Here is a 17,657-nt window from a genome sequence, read left to right on the forward strand (position 1 = left end):
AATGGACACCTTTGGCAATCCAAATGAATTGCCTAACTTTAAATCACTCACTGAGAGCATGCAATGGTAGATCACCCTCCGATACATCAACTGCCTCTACATTCCATAGCAAAAATAGAGGCTTCATACTGGACTACATCCTGTTAAATATTAATAACTGGGACAGGATGCTTGATTTCAGAATTCTTACCCGTATTGACAGCGACCATGATGCATTAGTACTTGACCTTCAGCCAGTTACCCCAAATCCACTAAACTGTGCAGATTCCTTTGAAGATCAGGGGACAACATTATCAAACTGTAGGAGGAGAGTACGTTGGGTTCATTTTATTAAATCCGAGGAACACATGAGCATTCTTTATGATGCTCTTTTGCCGATGTTTTCAGAAGCCTCTACCCTATATAATTCAAATAGGGACCTTATGGACAAAGAGACGATTGGGCTTAATCTTGAAAAATTGAAGAAAATTGTCCTGGAATTCCTTTTCCCTATTAAACATAAAATAACCGGTAGACCAGTGCCCCACCCATAGTATGACTCATCTTGCCGGAAAGCAAAAAGTGCATTGCTTGCCTCAATTAAAATAAGGGATCGCCCCCAAATTAAAACCTTGAGAAGGGCCTATAAAGAAGCAGTAAAGAGAGCTAAACATGGGTGGGAACTGGAAAACTGGGATTTACTTAAAACTTCTCTTGGGGAAAGAGACATGCGAACCTTCTGGGGAATTGTAAATTCAGGGTCATCGATACCCAGAAGAGCATTAGGACCATCCCTAGGAGAAGATGTCTGGCGGGAACACTTTGAATCCCTGTACAAAGAAAAAGAGTATCTAGGGTTGCCACCCGGCAAGCAGCATTGGGATAAAACCCCCGGTCCGACAACAACTTTAAAGGAAATAAAGGCTGCCATAGAGAAAATAGCCCCAGGTAAAGCCCCTGGTCTGGATAAAATCCCTGGGGATCTTTTCAGAAGCGAACCAGACATCTGGGCCCGTATCTGTGGGTTCTCTTCAATGCCATTCTAATGGGCATGATGATCCCGATAAGTTGGGTAGGCGCAGAAATAATACTCATTTTTAAAAAGGGTTCACCCTTAGTGCCTAGTAACTACAGACCAATCAGTCTAATAGACATCCCGCAAAAGATTTTTGCACGAGTCTTATTGCTCAGATTACAGTCCTGGATCGATGAGGAGAATATCCTCTCACCGCTCCAGGCAGGGTTCATGCAAAAACTGTCTAGCCTGGATCAAGTATTAAGACTACAACTGCTCCACTGGAAGACTGTTTGCTTGGAGGGGGGTAGTTTGTATCTGATATTTGTTGATCTGAGGTCAGCTTTTGACTTGGTGCCAAGGGCAAAATTATGGTCCGTTTTATTTGAGCTGGGGGCCCCGACGTACCTTATACACCTTATTCGACGCTTGCATGAGAACACCTTTGCACAAATAAGATTTGGAAGGGATGGAAACCTATCGGCTCCCATACCAATCAAACGTGGTGTACGCCAGGGCTGCGTACTTGCCCCTACACTTTTTAGCCTGTATATAAATGGCCTTATAAATGTATTGTCGCAGGAAAAAGATTTAGATGCCCCCAACTAGCTACCTGAAAGATCTCAGCTATGATGTTTGCTGACGATACACTCTTGGTGTCTACATCTCCCATGGGGATCCAACGGGTGTTGGACAAATTTCAGACGTTCTGTGAGGAAAGGGGGCTTGAGATCAACCTCCAGAAAATGAAGTATATGGTTTTTAATAAACCAAAGAGTACTCGTCCAAACCCTCTATTAAACAACAAGCCCCTTGAAAGAGTAACATCGTTTATGTATCTAGGCATTACAATGACTGAGACCATGGATTGGGGAGCACATATAGGGAAATCCACACTAAAACTTGCCCAGTCAACAGGGGGAATACTGAAGGTTTTTAATAATTCAGATAGGAGTGCTGTTAGCCCGGCGTTGGAAATTTACAAGGTACAAGCTTGTGGGGGTGCTCGGTATGGTGCAGAATTCTGGGGCTACTGTAGACCAAAACCCCTATTGCAGATTGAGAACCAGTATATCAGGAATCTTTTTAGATTGCCACGTAGCACTCCTCTAGTTCCGCTTCGCCTAGACTTGGGTCTGATGGAGCTGGAGGCAGTCCTATGTCTTAGGCCCCTCCTATACTGGCGGCGCTTATGGTCGACTCCCGAACTCCTTATTTACAGAGAGGAATTATCCAAAGCTCTAGAGATCAGAGGTGCTGCTAGGCTTCCCTGGTTTTCCCATGTCAAACAGTTACTAAGTAAATAAGTAAGTAATATTTTTATTTGTATATGATTAATTAAAATCTTTACAAAAATGTAAATGTCCAATAATCGTTGTTACTTAAACAGAACAAAATTGGAAGACATAAAATTACAATATTGTTAAAAACAGTTTTATGGTTATCCTCGAGGGATTTAAAAAGTTCATCCGGCATGGTTAAGTCTCTTTCTTATTAGGTCAAAGAACTTCACAACTTGGCAGTTCAATTTGATGTCACTAGTAGAGAGGCACAGTTTGACTGCCTGTCTACAGGTACGAACGGCATGTAGATTGAAGAATGGACGTAGGAGATTGTACCTCAAGTCCTTTAAGCTAGGACATATGCAAATCACATGAACCATGTCCTCCTTGCCAGTTTTACACATGCGACACTGTTGTGAAGGATTGTTTCTCTCCCAAGGCGGGAGATGTGGGAGTATAGGAATTACCCCAAAGCGTAGTATTAAGAATTTTTCTTTGACATTTATTTTCATGCCGATGTTGAGGTACGCTTGTGACCGCAGTTTTTCATAATCACCCACCGTTAGCCATCCATGTGCTCTATTTGCTAGGTCTTTCTTGGCCTCTATCGCTGAAATGATACTTGCTGATTTTTTAGCTACTTTTTTAAAAGACAAGAGATCTATTGATGTTTCCCAGGTGTCAGTCAGGCCTAGAACTTTGAGTGATTCGTATAAGTAGGCTCTCGGTGCGAAGTTGCGGTGCCGAAGTAATTCTTCCCATACATTTGCACATAAAGATCCAGCCTCTGCATTGCGAATCTTGTGCCAGTTTGTTGCATACACACTCCGCCTTTCTAGGGTTTGTTTCAGGATACCAAATTCTAATCGAATCTGAGCCGAGGAGGCATATTTGGGAAGATTAAAAATAGCCCTGTATGAGTTAGCTATGAGTGTGTCCAGCAATGCCGCGTCCTTACCGTGGTGTGAATTACTCCCATAGGTGAGAGTCGGTTTTAATTTGGCACGCAGAATTTCAAGAAGAGGTTTAAGTGTAAGGTCAGGTAATTTGACCTTTAATGATTTTAATGCCAAATAGGTCATTGTGGCCTTCCCTCGCAATGACTTGAACTGCGCCCTAGAGGTATTATTTAAGTCCAGGATTACTCCCAGGTGCTTATATGTGGTGACCCGGTCGAGCTTTTCGCCATTCAAGTGCCAGCACGGATTCTTTTTTTTCCTATAGTTCACAGCCATATTGAAGTTTATTTGTAGTGCATTCTTTACTGAAAAAGCATGGGTTGTGTTCAAGAGGTGTTGGAGGCCCATTGAAGTAAGACTTATCAACAGCAGCTCATCCGCATATAACAGGTTGGAGAGGGTAATTTTCCCTAATTTCGGTGCATGATTGGGACATTTGTCAAGTTGCCCAGGTAGATCGGCTAGAAAAAGATTGTATAGGATGGGTGCAAGTAGGCACCCCTGTTTTAATCCTTTTGTTGTCCTGATGGGCTTTGAAAGGTGTGTTCCAGCCCCAAGTTTGATTTAAATCCAGGTGTTTGAGTGGAGCAGTATTAGGACATCTAATAGACATTTAGGTATTCCCAAATTGTTCAGTTTCCGCCAAAGTTTGTTACGGTCCACGTGGTCAAATGCAGCAGTGTAGTCAATAAATGAAAAGAATAAAGATGACTAAGTTTCTTTTGCTGCTTCCATCAGCAATTATAGTGCCATGAGATTAGTTGTGGTCCCTTGGCCTTTACAGAAACCCGTTTGGTTGATTGGGATGATGGAATTTTCAGTTGCCCATGATGTTAGCTCCTCCAAGATAAGGCCAGCAAAGTATTTTGCCTCCACGTCTAGGAGAGCAATAAGGCGATAGTTGTTTGGAAGCCTCTTGCTACCTTGTTTGTATATCGGGCTGATGATTGAACCGTATACACACAAAAAGAGACTCCTCCTATCGGACACATCTTTCAATATGAACGTGACTTTGTGGGAAAACCAATTTTTCTTGTTTCCTTATTTATAGGAATTTCATTTGTTCCTATATGTCACTGTGTCAAATTCATAAAAAACACACATCAGCTACCACCTTCAAACCCCACATTCCAAACAGTGATAAAATGTGAGGAGAATAATTTCACTAATTTCAGTTCAACACCTGCAGTGGTAGACAATGATGAGTAGAAGACATTTAAAAATTGCTGTACAGAGCGAAAATAGTGGTAGCCTATTGCGCTTAGTGACTGTTGGATCATTTAAAACATAATTACCTGGAGGTGGCGAAGTTACCACATACCAGCACACCTCTTGTCTGGGTCATCGTGTCAGTTGATCACGTTTCCCTGCGAAAACCCACCGTACTGCTGGGATTCTATTCAGGTAGGCGGAAAGAGAGAGAAAAAAGCGATAGCTCATGACAGTGCCTCGAGAATCAAACACCATGTATTCTAGCTATATGGGGGGCTTACTTAATAAAAATTATTGTGCTCATAGTTTGAAACTGTGCACTACAGTGCTTAGGAGAGCATGCACGCTCAAAAACCCACAGGATGCAGAATGAAGCAACCATGACTCCACAGGGTCAAAGGTAATCACCACCGGTATGCAATCCTGCTATTTTCGCTCTGTACAGCAATTTTTATATGTCTTCTACTCATCATTGTCTACCACTGCAGGTGTTGAACTGAAAAACACAGTGGAAAGAGTGAAAGGACGAAACCCCTGTAAGCCCTGATGAAGTTGCGAAATCATACAGCAACGAAACATGTTGGCAATTTAATAATAGGTTGGCTATAATAGAAGCCTATTTTTAGTTTGACAGGCTTGTAGCCCAGAATAAAAGTCAAAGTGGGCAGCAAGCTTCTCAATTTTAATGGTGAGAATTACACTTTTGGTTGATTTTTTCACGAGGGGTGCCTGTGTGGATGTGTGCACAAGTGAGAGTTATTATTTGTGTCTCCTTAGAAGTGAAATTATTCATTGATTTCACTTTCTTTTCTTTCCTTTCCTCTTCCTTTTACGAGTGAGAGAGGGTCACCGATGATGATAAGTGGGTAAAACTGGTAATCATCAGCCAGTAACCCCTTGTGGCGGTTCTTCCATGAGGGGCTCTCTCTCTCTCCTCACATTTTTTCACTGTTTGGAATGTGGGGTTTGAAGGTGGTAGCTGATGTGTGGTTTTTTTATGAATTTGACACAGTGACATATAGGAACAAATGAAATTCCTATAAATAAGGAAACAAGAAAAATTGGTTTTCCCACAAAGTCACGTTCATATTGAAAGATGTGTCCGATAGGAGTCTCTTTTTGTGAGTATAGGCTTTGAGTGGGGGGCAGCCTCCTCCTTTCTTTCCCCCTGTGCTCCAAGTAGAGTGATGATTGAACCGTGCCAGGACTCAGGAAGAGTCTGGGAGAATCTTATACTATTAAACACTGGTGCTAAAGATGCGCTCCAAAATTCGACATCTGATTTGTAGAACATAGATGGTAGGCCATTCGGCCCCGGAGCACCGGTTGGTCTCCCCCTTGATATTTATCGTTGGATGTCAGATGGGAAAATTGTCTTTGGCCCTGACTCAAGTACCTTCGGTGGTTTTTTCCGTTTTTGATTTGTCAGGTTTTGGTTTATTCATGGCCATGTGCTCCCCCGTTTCAAGGGGATTTGTGGCGGTGTAGTGGTTAAGGTTTACTTCTTTTTTGTGCTTTGTGTGTTTTAGGCAACAGTTACTAATTGACATGGGTCTGGGGGAATGTTGGTTTCATCCAGAGGTATCATGCCCCCAATTCTCAAAAAAACAAATAAAGATTATGTATGAGAACTACAGAATGGCTTTGCTTCATTCTAATTCTAACATAGGAAAATCAACCCTAACTTTTATGGAAATAAAGGATAATTCTGTTTTTGAGAAGGTGTTCGACTTTATTAAACCGCCAACTGCTAAAAAACTCTTTCTGCAATTCAGATATGGGGTCTTGCCCCTGCGCTGGCTGACCTCTAAGTGGAAACCCCAAAATGAAGCCAGGTGCCCTGCATGCAACCATTGTGATGAAACAGAGCTCCACGTCTTCTTTGGTTGCCCGGGATATCGTAAAATGAGAATAAGATAGCTTGCACAGATTTGTATAAATTTAGGTAGTAGACGTTGTATTGAAGTATTCAGGGTACTGAAATACGATCTCAGTACCCCAATTGTCTACTCTGTGGCAGGATTCCTGTTTTCCATGTGGTGTACCAGAAGGGCCCTTCTAAAAATCTTGATTCTGCCTGTAGTTAACAACTAATTAATGAAAGGTTCAAACTTTCACAATACTACACACAAATCAATTCCAGCATTCTTGCTCCCCCTTTTTTTTTTTAGTAATGTTTTAGCTTGACCAATTTGAATTTCTAGGGAAAAATGTATACTTATGCCTTTACATGTAATTCTTTTGGTGACTATGTGATAATATTTTGTGCTATAATGCCATCCTTCCTCTCCTCTTCCTCTCCTTTAAAAAAAACCCAAAAAAACATATATATATGGAAAAAGTGAAGGGATGAAGTTTTTATGTATTTATATAATGTTTTTTAACCTTTTTAACTATTGTAAATATTATGAGATTACATTTGTTTTTTTTAGATGTATCATGAATTATGCACTTTCTGGGCCACGTTGGCCGTAATAAAGTTACTTTGACTTGACTTGATTTCTTAAACTCCACTCTCAGAACAGTGTTTAACTTACTATAATTCTTAAAGAAAGAGAGACAGCACTTCTACCTCAGAGAAATGATCCTGTTCAGAATCAGAATCTGACTAATCTTATAGTTAAATGGTATTGGGATCATGCAAAACCTCAAAACAATGTTTCTTAAAAGGTGGTTCGCCTGCTGTAATCCATACATATTGCTCTCTCCCATTGAGGGAGCTCAGGATCTGCACCGCATACAGCTGCTAATGAACTGAGGAAAGCTGTGGGTACTAAGTCTCTGCAGACTTTAGGTCTCCCTGTTAGCTAGAAAATGGAAGCAAGGCAAAAATGTACGCAGGATATACAGTCAAAGGAAAAATAACAATGCAGAAAGGCTGATCAAGCATGTTTTCCCTGCCAATGCAGCAAAGGTTTATTTCTTAAATTAGGCATATAATGTTCCAGTCATGGAATCTGGCACAACACGTCCAAGATGGTAGGAATGTGGAAACCATAACTGCAACTGAACATCTGTTTTAGCAATGAAAACTATTAAGGATTTAAAATAGGAAATAAGTCAATAGAAGGTTAGAAGCTTGAGAAGGGAGGGTACTTTAATGCTGGGAATCAGAAATTCCAAATAACTGAACAACCTGTTGCAGTAAAGCAAACATCTTCAAGAGAGGGTGTTAAACATTCTAGGGAATTATTATGTTAACTAATAACTATGCACATCTTACCTGATGTCTCAGATGAAAATTCGTCTGCAGCTTCTTTCGCAATTTTTACACCTGAACACATAAGTTCAGTTGCATCTTCCACACACATACCTAGATATTTCTGAAAGCCGACCACGCTTGCCTGGTAAGTGGCTGTTGTTATGACATCTGCACCACTCCTCAGAAATCTAAAATGAAAAGAGACTTTGAAAAATTATCCTTTTCCTTGATTCCAATGAAGTCTGGCTTTTCTTCATCGGTAGGGACCTGCTGTTCATTTTCAGTTTTCCACCAGAATCAGTTCCTCTGTGTTACTATCAAGTATCCTACATCTGAGGTGCCCACAAAAGTGTGTCCTGCCCTCATTTATTCTATGTACAGAACCCATAGTGAACTCCCTGTACTGTGCCTCCAGAAATACCCATCTTTCTCAGCTGTCTGTAATATTATGAATGTCCCTTGGAGGTTCTTATGGCATAAGACTTCAACCTCATTCCTCTTTATTCCTTGAATTGTCCTGAAATCTCCCCCCCCCTATTCCTCCTTAACCTTTCAGCACCAGACCTCCTAAGGGAAAAAAAGCACCTTCTCCATTGTAATGAAATACCTGCTAATATATACTGACACAATTGTAAATTGACTGACAAAATAATTTATCGAAAGTTACCTGTTCCCCACCTGATGTTCCTGGAGGCTAAATGTATTTTCTTACTCCTGCCAGCAGTAATTACCATTTGAAGACTTGTGGAATCTGCTTCCAGAGCAGAGAACACATGTCTAGGTGCGGGGAGGTGTTGTTCCCATTACAAGAAGACCAGTGGGGTTGGGCCCAGGAATATTATTAACTTGAAAGAGGCTTCCCCTGTCAAAGGCAAATGTTAGCAGACACCGGAGCAAGACTCTTACTTTGTCCCCCGCTCCCAGCCAAACAGGCTCCGATGACAGAGGACTCTTTTTGACAATGGAGTGTCAAATCCTGCTGGAGTGTCAAATCTTGCTTTACAGATCAGCTAGGTTTTTAACATATAACAGGGAGGGCACACTTAAAATGAGGAAAACAAGATGCCAAAACAATTATTGTTAATCCACTGTCTGGTTGCTGAATTACCTTATACTCATGAATAAAGCGCTGCTCAGGCACTATGGGCTTCAGCCATGTTTTCAGCCTTGGCTGAGTTTATTATTAGCTGCCTTACATAAATACTAATAATAATAGAACATTTATACAGGGCGCAGCTACCTCCAAAGGAGGTGTCCCAGCGCTAACAACATATTTTAATATACAAATGAGTTTTACCGTAAATGCACATCTTTTATTGCAAGAGGGTTTGTTTGAAGAACTCTTGCACTCCATAGTGGGTCTCCCTAAAAATAGAATCAAAGAAACAGGTGAAGAGATTCCAACTGGGTACTTTGTAAAGATAACACCATAACAATTTAACCATAAGGATTACTGATGTATGTTAGAGATGAACAGTGAGGGAGGGGGAACATTGTTTGAACAGAGTGGAATCTTGGTGAGCCCAAAGACACACATTCCATCAAACAAAATGGAAACATTGTTAGGAGGTAATACATAGGGAATATAACAGTACATTTGTCTAAGGTACAGGGGCGGAGTATTCCAACACTGCCTTGTTTTATGGAGCAGTATTGTACGTTTCTGAATGAACTAGTATTTGCATTGTTAGTGGAGTTCTTGTGCAGAAAAGGTAGGGTAGCAAATTGTTGCCTTATCTGAAATGTTAATTTAACTATCTGCAGGAAAATAACCGGATAACTGCACCAGATTTTATTGACTGGCTTGTTATTTGAGATACTAGGAACTGAAATGTCAAACCTCATGACATGGAATCACCTCGTCACTTACATTTGGGATACCAGTTCTAACATCAAATTGATAGTTTGTCATAGGTTCATGAATGTAAATCTTCGCATGAGGCTAAAGAAGGTGATGTCATATGCTATTCTTTCGCAACACAAAGATGATAGACCAAAAGCTGAACATTGTCACACATTCACCGCCATTCACAGATCTGGGTTAACTCCATCGTTTTTTTGCTCAACATGTCAATCCAGTTTGGACCCAGCCATTTGCAAATCAGTTTTGACCCTACTCCCCATGGGAACAGTCCAAGCCCGAACTGCCTGGCCAAGTCCTCCGTGGACCGGAAACAAGCATCCTAGAAACTGTTTAAGGGTATCACCCAATATCAGTCAGGCTAGCTTTAATCCAGTGGCACAGTTATCACATGACCCACGTGTAGGCATACCCGTCCCACTTAGGATGACTATAACGACATAAAAAGGTAATGACAGAATGCCGAACATTGTCCAACATTCACCCCCAGTCACAGATCTGGGTTAAATCCATTGTTTCTGTGCCTCCCCCACCACCCCAGTTTGGACCCACCATATGCAAATCAGTCTTGACATGCTCCCTATGGAAACAGTCCAGCCCGAACTGCCAGACCAGGTCCTCCCTGGACCGGAAACAAGCATCCTGGTACCAGTTTTTTTGTGTTGCTATATACTATTCTTTCCCTGTGCGTGAGAAGCTACATCATTTACAAATATATTTTATGATAGATTGGATTTATATCTATTATATTAGAGTTCCCCGAACAAGAGAAACATTGCATAGCTGACACTGTTATTTATCGACCAAGCTGTGTTGGAATGTCACACAACAGAGAATTATCCATATAATTTCAATGGTTAGAATTTGCACTGAAACCTTGAAATTGCAAGAATTTGTATTGTACAAAACATTGGATTTGTGGTTCAGCTGGAGTTGTTGCCAGTGAAAGGAGAAGGAATATGGTTGGCACTGGTGATTCAAAAGCCCTCTCTCTCTGTGAAAAGGGTGACATTAAGCTTGTTAGAGTGCCAGATCTAAGACATTTGAGAGATGCTGATCTTCACAGGAAGCTGGGGCAGTATGTTTCACAGTTAGAAGAGGTTTAGGTCTTTAGTGTGAGAAGGTATGACTAGGCATGAGGGCCTAGAAGCAGACTTGCAAATTATTTAAACGAGAAGGCTAGAGGTTGATAAATTATGGATGTCATGTTAAACAGGGGCTTCACCGGAGATCAAGGAATCAATTCTCTACTTCAAGGTTTGATCTTTCTGAAAGGAAGGACAACTTTTTCAGCCCTAGTTGATAAACCCCAACCCGATTTCAGCCGAAGGGTATCACTGAAAAAACATGGCTACATCAATGGATCAACCATTCTTGGTCATTCACTTCATTTGTGTGATAATTTTGTTTTGTCCGTGCCGTAGTGTCTGAAATAAGACAGGAAAATTACAGGAAGCCCACAGCGTCCTGGCATTCCAGAATGAATGAATCAGTTGGTAAATTAATTTATCACCCAATGTCACATTAGGTTATCTGCTCAAATTGTACAGCAAATATTATAACAGCTTGCAATCACATGTGAAGAATGGGGAATTCAATAGATTTGGTCAATGAACCGTATTACAAACTTTCTGAATTTAATAAAGCCACACTGGAAACTGAGACAGTCCTCTATGAAGTTTCAGAGAGAGACAGAGAACGGGCACCCTACCCCAGGACCTTCAACGCCTTGAATTGCACCTCCTCCTCGCGCTATCTGTGCAGTGATTACTTCTCCCCCACCCTGCCCCACTTTGCATCTCCTCCCTCCCTTAGGTCCCCCTTCCCCCTCCACCCTCCCCTCATAGCTTCCCTTTATATCCTCCCCTACTTTCTTCTTTCTCTCTTTCTCCTCCCTTCCACCTCTCTCCATCCTCTCCCCTGCGTTCATTCTGCCAGCCTCCGCAGCCTCTCCCGCACCCTTCCCTTCCCCACCACGCCCCCCTCCTTAACGTCCCTCTCATCACTCCCCTCTCCTCCCTCACCAACCCGACCCCTCTCCCTCCTCCCTCACCCACCCCTCTCCCTCCCTCCCCGGACAAAGAGGCTCACAGGTCTGCGAGACACTCTACCTCCTCAAGGGCAAACAACACTACCACCTGTTTCAACCACTCCACCTTTTGTCAAGAGCCACCCCACATCTCTTCAGCAGTGGGCATGGAAACTACTTGAACTGATAATGGGGGCTCCCCTCCCCCTTGTTGTGGTCCATGCTTCCCTCCAGCCCTGCTGTCTGCAACACCCAGCTGCTGGGGACGCAATACTCCTCCACACCACCCCTTTTTTCAGGAATTAGCTTCCCACACCCCTCCACCCCTCAACATATGCCTCCTGAAGGACAGGCTGGCAACAGGGTAGGGGTTATTCTTGGATAATAGTTTCACTTGGACTTTGATTCCCTCCATACCCCCTCCTCACCTCCTTTGTAAACTGTATCGCAATGCATTACATTGCATTGCATTGTTCAGTACTCCTATGCTTTGATCTCATACTGTGTTCATGTTATATGCCTTTATTTCGCTCAATAAAAAAACGGCAACACAAGAAAAACAAGCATTTGCAATGCAATAGGTCTCGCATTTGCGAGAATTCAAGCTATGGGCATCGTAAATGACAACGCCTTTTATTGATCTGTTTTGATAATCAACACATAAGTAAAAGGCATTGTAATTGTCATTTACAATGCCAATACCTCTGTTACGTTAAATGTATTTTGTCTAGGTGTCATTGGGGTGTTGGCTCTGTGAGTTTAACGTCTACGGTGGATATTGATGTGTAGAAGTCTGTTAGTCATAGGATCGAATCATAGCAGGGGAGACTCAACCTTTCATCCTTCTACGGTCAACAAAACGAGTAACATGTAGTCGCAGAATTAGATCTACGATTTGGATCCTAAGGGATAGATTATGTTGTGTTTTATAAAAGCCCAGTATTTGCAGGGCACAGTGTGTGTTGCCGACGTGCAGGAGCCAGCACGGCTGGCAAGCACATGCACCGCTGCCCATGTGTTCTTTGCTCTGTGGTGTTGACAGAAGCAGCACTGGGCCATGCTACAGACAAGTGCAGAGCTGATTCTATGGAACAAAGTCCCCATCCACCCCTGAATCTATTTCCACAGACCTGCACACCTAGCCTGGCAGAGACTGCCAGCATTCAGAGACTAGGAAAGATGGGGTGCAATAGATAGATGGTAAAATGTCTTGTAACGTTCCCCAACAGACTGAGTGCCCCTGTGGAGAGCTCTATCGGTAACATGAAGGCCACGGAGCTACATCCTGGTGGGGCTGACCCAGTCTCTCCCTTATGAGGTTAATAATAGGTACATCCTCTTTTTGAGGTATAGGAACCAGTGTCAACTGTTAATTGGTAACCCTTGCATTCAGTAGCGCCAAGGATTGGCTACCATGAAAACCTTTGGGTCCTGTAGTTCATTTTTTACAAATTAAGGTCTGAGCAGCCAAAGCCTGTTAGAAGGCCCAGGTAACAGAACCCTGTTTAGGGGAAGTATCGAGCACCTCCACGATGTACTGGGCCAGGATGACCACGTGTTCACAAGGAATGACTGGATAAGTGTCAGTGGGTAGATTAGATGTGCTGTTTTTTTACTTAGGCCTGAATAATATGGGGCTGTGAGGGGTTTGAAAGATTGTTGTGAGGCTTCTAACTAGGGCCACTGGAAGTATGTGATTCTGCAGCCGCAGCAGTTTCCAAATAATTATAAAATTTACCACACAATCAAGCACCTGCTCCATAATTTGCAGATTTTAGCAAAGAAAATGATTGTAGCTCGAACAAATCAAACTATACGAAAAATGCAGCGACATGTATTGCCACACAGTGATAGGCCATACGCAAAGATTGCCTGGTATCCTTTAGTAGCTTATTGTACTATTTGGATATTAAACCGGTACTAGTGAGAGGAAACCTTAACCAAGTCATGTGTAAAAATGACAAAACAATGAATATAATGAAAAACTGTGCCACATTACGCAGCATCATTTTCCTTCTCTCAACACGTAATTTAGTCAACCCTGCCACATAATTTGTCCCTCATAATTCCAATGACCCTGCTTATAACCTAGGAGTTCTGATGGAGGTGAAGTTTTTCCACATGGTTCTGTATGATTTTGGTCTCAAACAAGGCAAGAGGCTCTTTGTCTTCCTCATTATTGGTGGTCTCTGATTATGTGGTGAATCAAAAAATTCTGTTAAGTTTGTTTAAGAAGGATCAGGAATATGACGTTAAGTGGTTGACCAATGGGCCACGATATCTCTTATTATTCACATTTCAAGGTTACCCTACCGGACTTACCCATTTCTAAGCAGATAATAAAGCAAGCATTAGCAAAGCTAATAGTTCGGATGCTTGCATATTGAAACAAGCATTAATAGTTCTGACGTTGGCCTACAGTGCCCATGTGGGAGGCAGCACACTGCAAGCAACAACTCGGGCATGGTAGAAGTGCCTGGGGGGCGGCAAGGCACTTGCAAAATGAAAGATAACTCTCTTTGAAAAAGAAATTGAGAACAGAAATTGACCAAGGAGACCCTGGCGTAAAAAGGGGATATTTGTTTTTTCAATCTGCTGTGTACAAAAAGGGGCTACACAAATTAACTCACAATGATTGAATCCAATGGCCCCATGCTGTGTCCTTCCGTGAGCAAAAGACAAATGTGAATGGCACAACATGCCAATGGATGAAGAGGGCAGGCTAAAAGGCGCCTATTCGTAAACATACTATAAATATTGTTGGGGGTTAAATCAAAGGGTCTCGGCTAACGCTATAACTACAAAATAGTGTGGCCCCATTCACAGAAAAGGTTTCAAATATGCATACATAGATTTCCAACACTGTGTTAATAAAGACTTCTGGATTTTTGGAATTCACCAAGATGTCCATGTTTATGCCTGCCAGACTGTGACAGTCCCAGGTTTTCAGCTGAGCTCTGGAGAAAGTTGTAAATTTCATTCTGTTCACGTGACAAGTCATTTGTGCCTGCGCAATCGTTTGCAATGTACAGTTGTACATGAAGGTGGAGGATGCTTTCTTCTCTGTGAACATGCTTTCCTTACCCTTTCCCCCTCTCTAGAGAGCACATTTTTTCCGCATGGCGAAAACTGCTCCCCTACACCGCCACCAATTTTGGAGTTGCTCTGTCCTTCCCACACTAGAAAGAGTAAATCCCTAACCTTTCCTAAATTTCTGGTCTGTGCCATGGATAGGAAGGGGACAATGGGAGCTTGAAGCAAATGCGAATGCCCACCAAAGTATGTCGCCTAACAGCCAGCGCTGCCGACTCTGGAGCATGTGAACCAGGTAGGAGTTTCGGCTTCGGCTCAACATTTTGTGATCCTGGGTAAATCACTAAATCCCCTCCCCATGCCTACAGAAAAATTAACGTGTCCTTGTGTAATCTAACTGGTGCTCATGTAAGGCGCTCCAATAACTTTGAGACATGGTTATATAAAACAGCATTAAAAAAAGTATTTATTTGTGTGTGTACCCAAATGCCAGGACATTACCGCCCGGTTCTAGAGGATGGGCCCACATACCTGGGCCGACTTTCCTGCTGGGGCAACACCTGAAAGGCTGCTACAGCCTGAGTGTGACTCTCAGAAGGTCACAGAGTCAGCCGTTCCCATTGTCATGGTCAGAATGACAATGGGCCGGCAGAGGAGGCACAGCATGGCACATCTCCCCCCATCCCAGGCCTCAGGAGATGTCATTGAGTCCTTGGGGAGCTGCTGATGCTTTCCAGCAGCACAATTAGCAAGTCTTAGGCAGGGGATGTGAGCTTTAGTCCCTCACAGCAGGCCACAACGATTGGATAAAAAGCTACGGGCGTGGGTGGGGGCGTTTGGGGAGCAGGGCTAGTGCCAACATTCTTAGTTTAAAAACTGTGAAGTGACAGACCGGATTGAAATTGAAAGTTTCATGCTTATGAAATTCCATCCGTTTGTGCAATGGGGAGAGTGCTGTATAGAGCTAAGAGTGAAAAAACTCTGGAAAAAACACTAAGGACTGAAATAACTACATTTAAAGAACAATATGACTAAAAATTGAAAAAAATGAAAATTTGATTTTGACAATGTTGTAGTGAAAAATGTAATTAACCCTCCATGTTGAGACCAAGGGAGACGTAAGAGCAAAGGAGAGATAAAGAGAGAGACAGAGCCAAAAGGAAAAATAAGAGACGGAGTGGGGAGTAGAGACAAACTGAGAGGGGGAGAGGAAAGAGGGAGAAATGATTGACAAGAGAAGATAGGAAAAGAGGCGAGAGGGGAGGGAAATAATTATAGATAAGCACAATGAGAGAGTGGGAGAGGGGGAAATGAGAGAGGGAAATAGCCAAGTAAAAGATGAAGTGAGAACAGACTAAATGAAGAGAAGGTTAGAGCAAGAGATTGGTAGGAAACGAAAGTGGAGAAGGGCAATGGCAAGGGGAGTAAAAAGAATAGTTGAATGACAACGCAAAGGATGGATGCAGAAGAGGATTATTAGGAGTTTCCTGTTCAGTGATAATAAGGAAAGGATGAATCAAGGCCTCACACACACTTCTTAGTTCTAACTTTCAGCAGCCTACAGCTTGATTTAGAGGTTGGTGAAACCTTGAGGAAGTGCCAAAAAAGGAGTAGGACCCAAGAAATATGACACTATCACTTTAAGAAAAGGATAGTTTGTAGAGGAAATGCCACATGTGGAGTCTCCACGATATCTAACAACTCCCCCAGAAATAGGTGGATTTTCCGTTACCGCTCAACAATAAACTTTCTTTTGATTTAATGCCTACTAACGGTTGAACAAAGTATTTCCACTTTCCTAACCTTTAGAAGCATGCAGAACTGAAAGCACTCACAGGGACAGGAATCTATTTAATGTCTACAGAGAAGGGTCTTCTGCAAATGACAAGGTTTGATAAAGCAGGTAGTTGGCATAAGAAGACATACTGAAGAACAGGCGAATTTTCAATACAGGAAAAAGAACTGGCGTAAATCTCAAAGAAGCAATAAAAATTTAGAGCGTAGGGACTAAGGACATGGGAGGTAGAAATAGAACGAAGTATAGAGTATATATGGGAGAAATGTGAGATAGAGGGGAAAATTATAGACTAAGACTAAGAGAGAGGGAGGGAAATAGCGCAGGGGCAATTGAAATGGGAAAATCAGGGTAATAACCAGAAGAGAGAGAGAGGAAAACAGGGATGATAATGAAAGAGATGGATAATGGGAAAGAGTATGATAAAGGAGGATGGTAGAATGAGAGAATGACAGAGGGAGGGAGACAGAATGAAAAGTTGGTATCATATATGGACAGACATACAGACACTTTGAAAATCTAATAGATGTGGTGTTACGCCGTGTAAACTGGGTCATGACCTGCTCACCTCCAGCCTCACAGCTGCGGGCCGTAACTTGGTCCGTGGCACCTATTCCTGGACACTGGGCATGCCGCAGCTCAGTGCGGCGCCATGCAGTTTCTTTTCTGGGTGTATTGACGCACCATGAAGCATTTCTCTTTTCTCTCGGGGCACGCCGCCACTGTAGGCAGCGGCCATACCACCCTAAAAGCACCTGATCTCGTCTGAAGTTAAGCAGGGTCGGGCCTGGTTAGTACCTGGATGGGAGACTGCCTGGGAAAACCAAGTGCTGTAGACTTACCTGAATCTTAGAGTGACCTTAATATGAGTTACCTGCAGTCATGGTTAGGGGCTATTTTATTGTGTTCCTTCTTTCCAAAATTCCTCTGTCTGGTTCCCAGAGTGCCTTGAGTACTGTTTTTTTCTTCACCATTCCAAGATGGAGGTTTTCTAACCTTTTTCCTTTTTCTTCCTAAACCAAGATGGTGGTTCTCCTATTCCTGTTGCGTCACTTCCTTGCTGTCCTTGTGTATATATAAGGGGCTGGAATTCTCATTTTTCTTGCGTTGCAACACTCTTCGCTCTTCTGCAATTCTCCTCTTCTTCCCAGGTCTGTCATCCCCTTTCTGACTATTCTCCTTTTCAGGTCCTGTCACCTGGATTCTGGAGTCACTGCTTCCACCAGAGGTTTTTCCATTCAGGGTGTTTTTTTTACTCTCGGAGTCTCCTTTGGGAAAGCACTGTCTAC

At 42.5% G+C, this 17,657-nt stretch overlaps 1 protein-coding gene across 8 annotated transcripts in view; it reads right to left on the reverse strand.

Annotated features, from left to right (window-relative positions):
- The window catches only part of LOC147697946 (betaine-homocysteine S-methyltransferase-like), a 381,692-nt gene that overhangs the window by 328,553 nt on the left and 35,482 nt on the right, over positions 1 to 17,657 (reverse strand). For 7 of the 8 annotated variants that reach the window (XR_015299315.1, XR_015299314.1, XM_086934649.1 and 4 more), the window contains 2 exons: positions 8,948 to 9,015; positions 7,672 to 7,838 (listed from right to left, as the gene is read on the reverse strand). Coding sequence is in view for 6 of the 8 variants with exons in the window: in XM_086934649.1 (XP_086790775.1) it covers positions 7,672 to 7,838; positions 8,948 to 9,015 (235 nt within the window). In the remaining 2 variants the exon portion in view is untranslated. The remainder of the gene's footprint in view (positions 1 to 7,671; positions 7,839 to 8,947; positions 9,016 to 17,657) is intronic. The other variant, XM_086934650.1, reaches the window with a different exon arrangement.

Source organism: Lissotriton vulgaris, chromosome 8 (genome assembly GCF_964263255.1).
Source record: "Lissotriton vulgaris chromosome 8, aLisVul1.2, whole genome shotgun sequence".
Classification (NCBI taxonomy): domain Eukaryota; kingdom Metazoa; phylum Chordata; class Amphibia; order Caudata; family Salamandridae; genus Lissotriton; species Lissotriton vulgaris.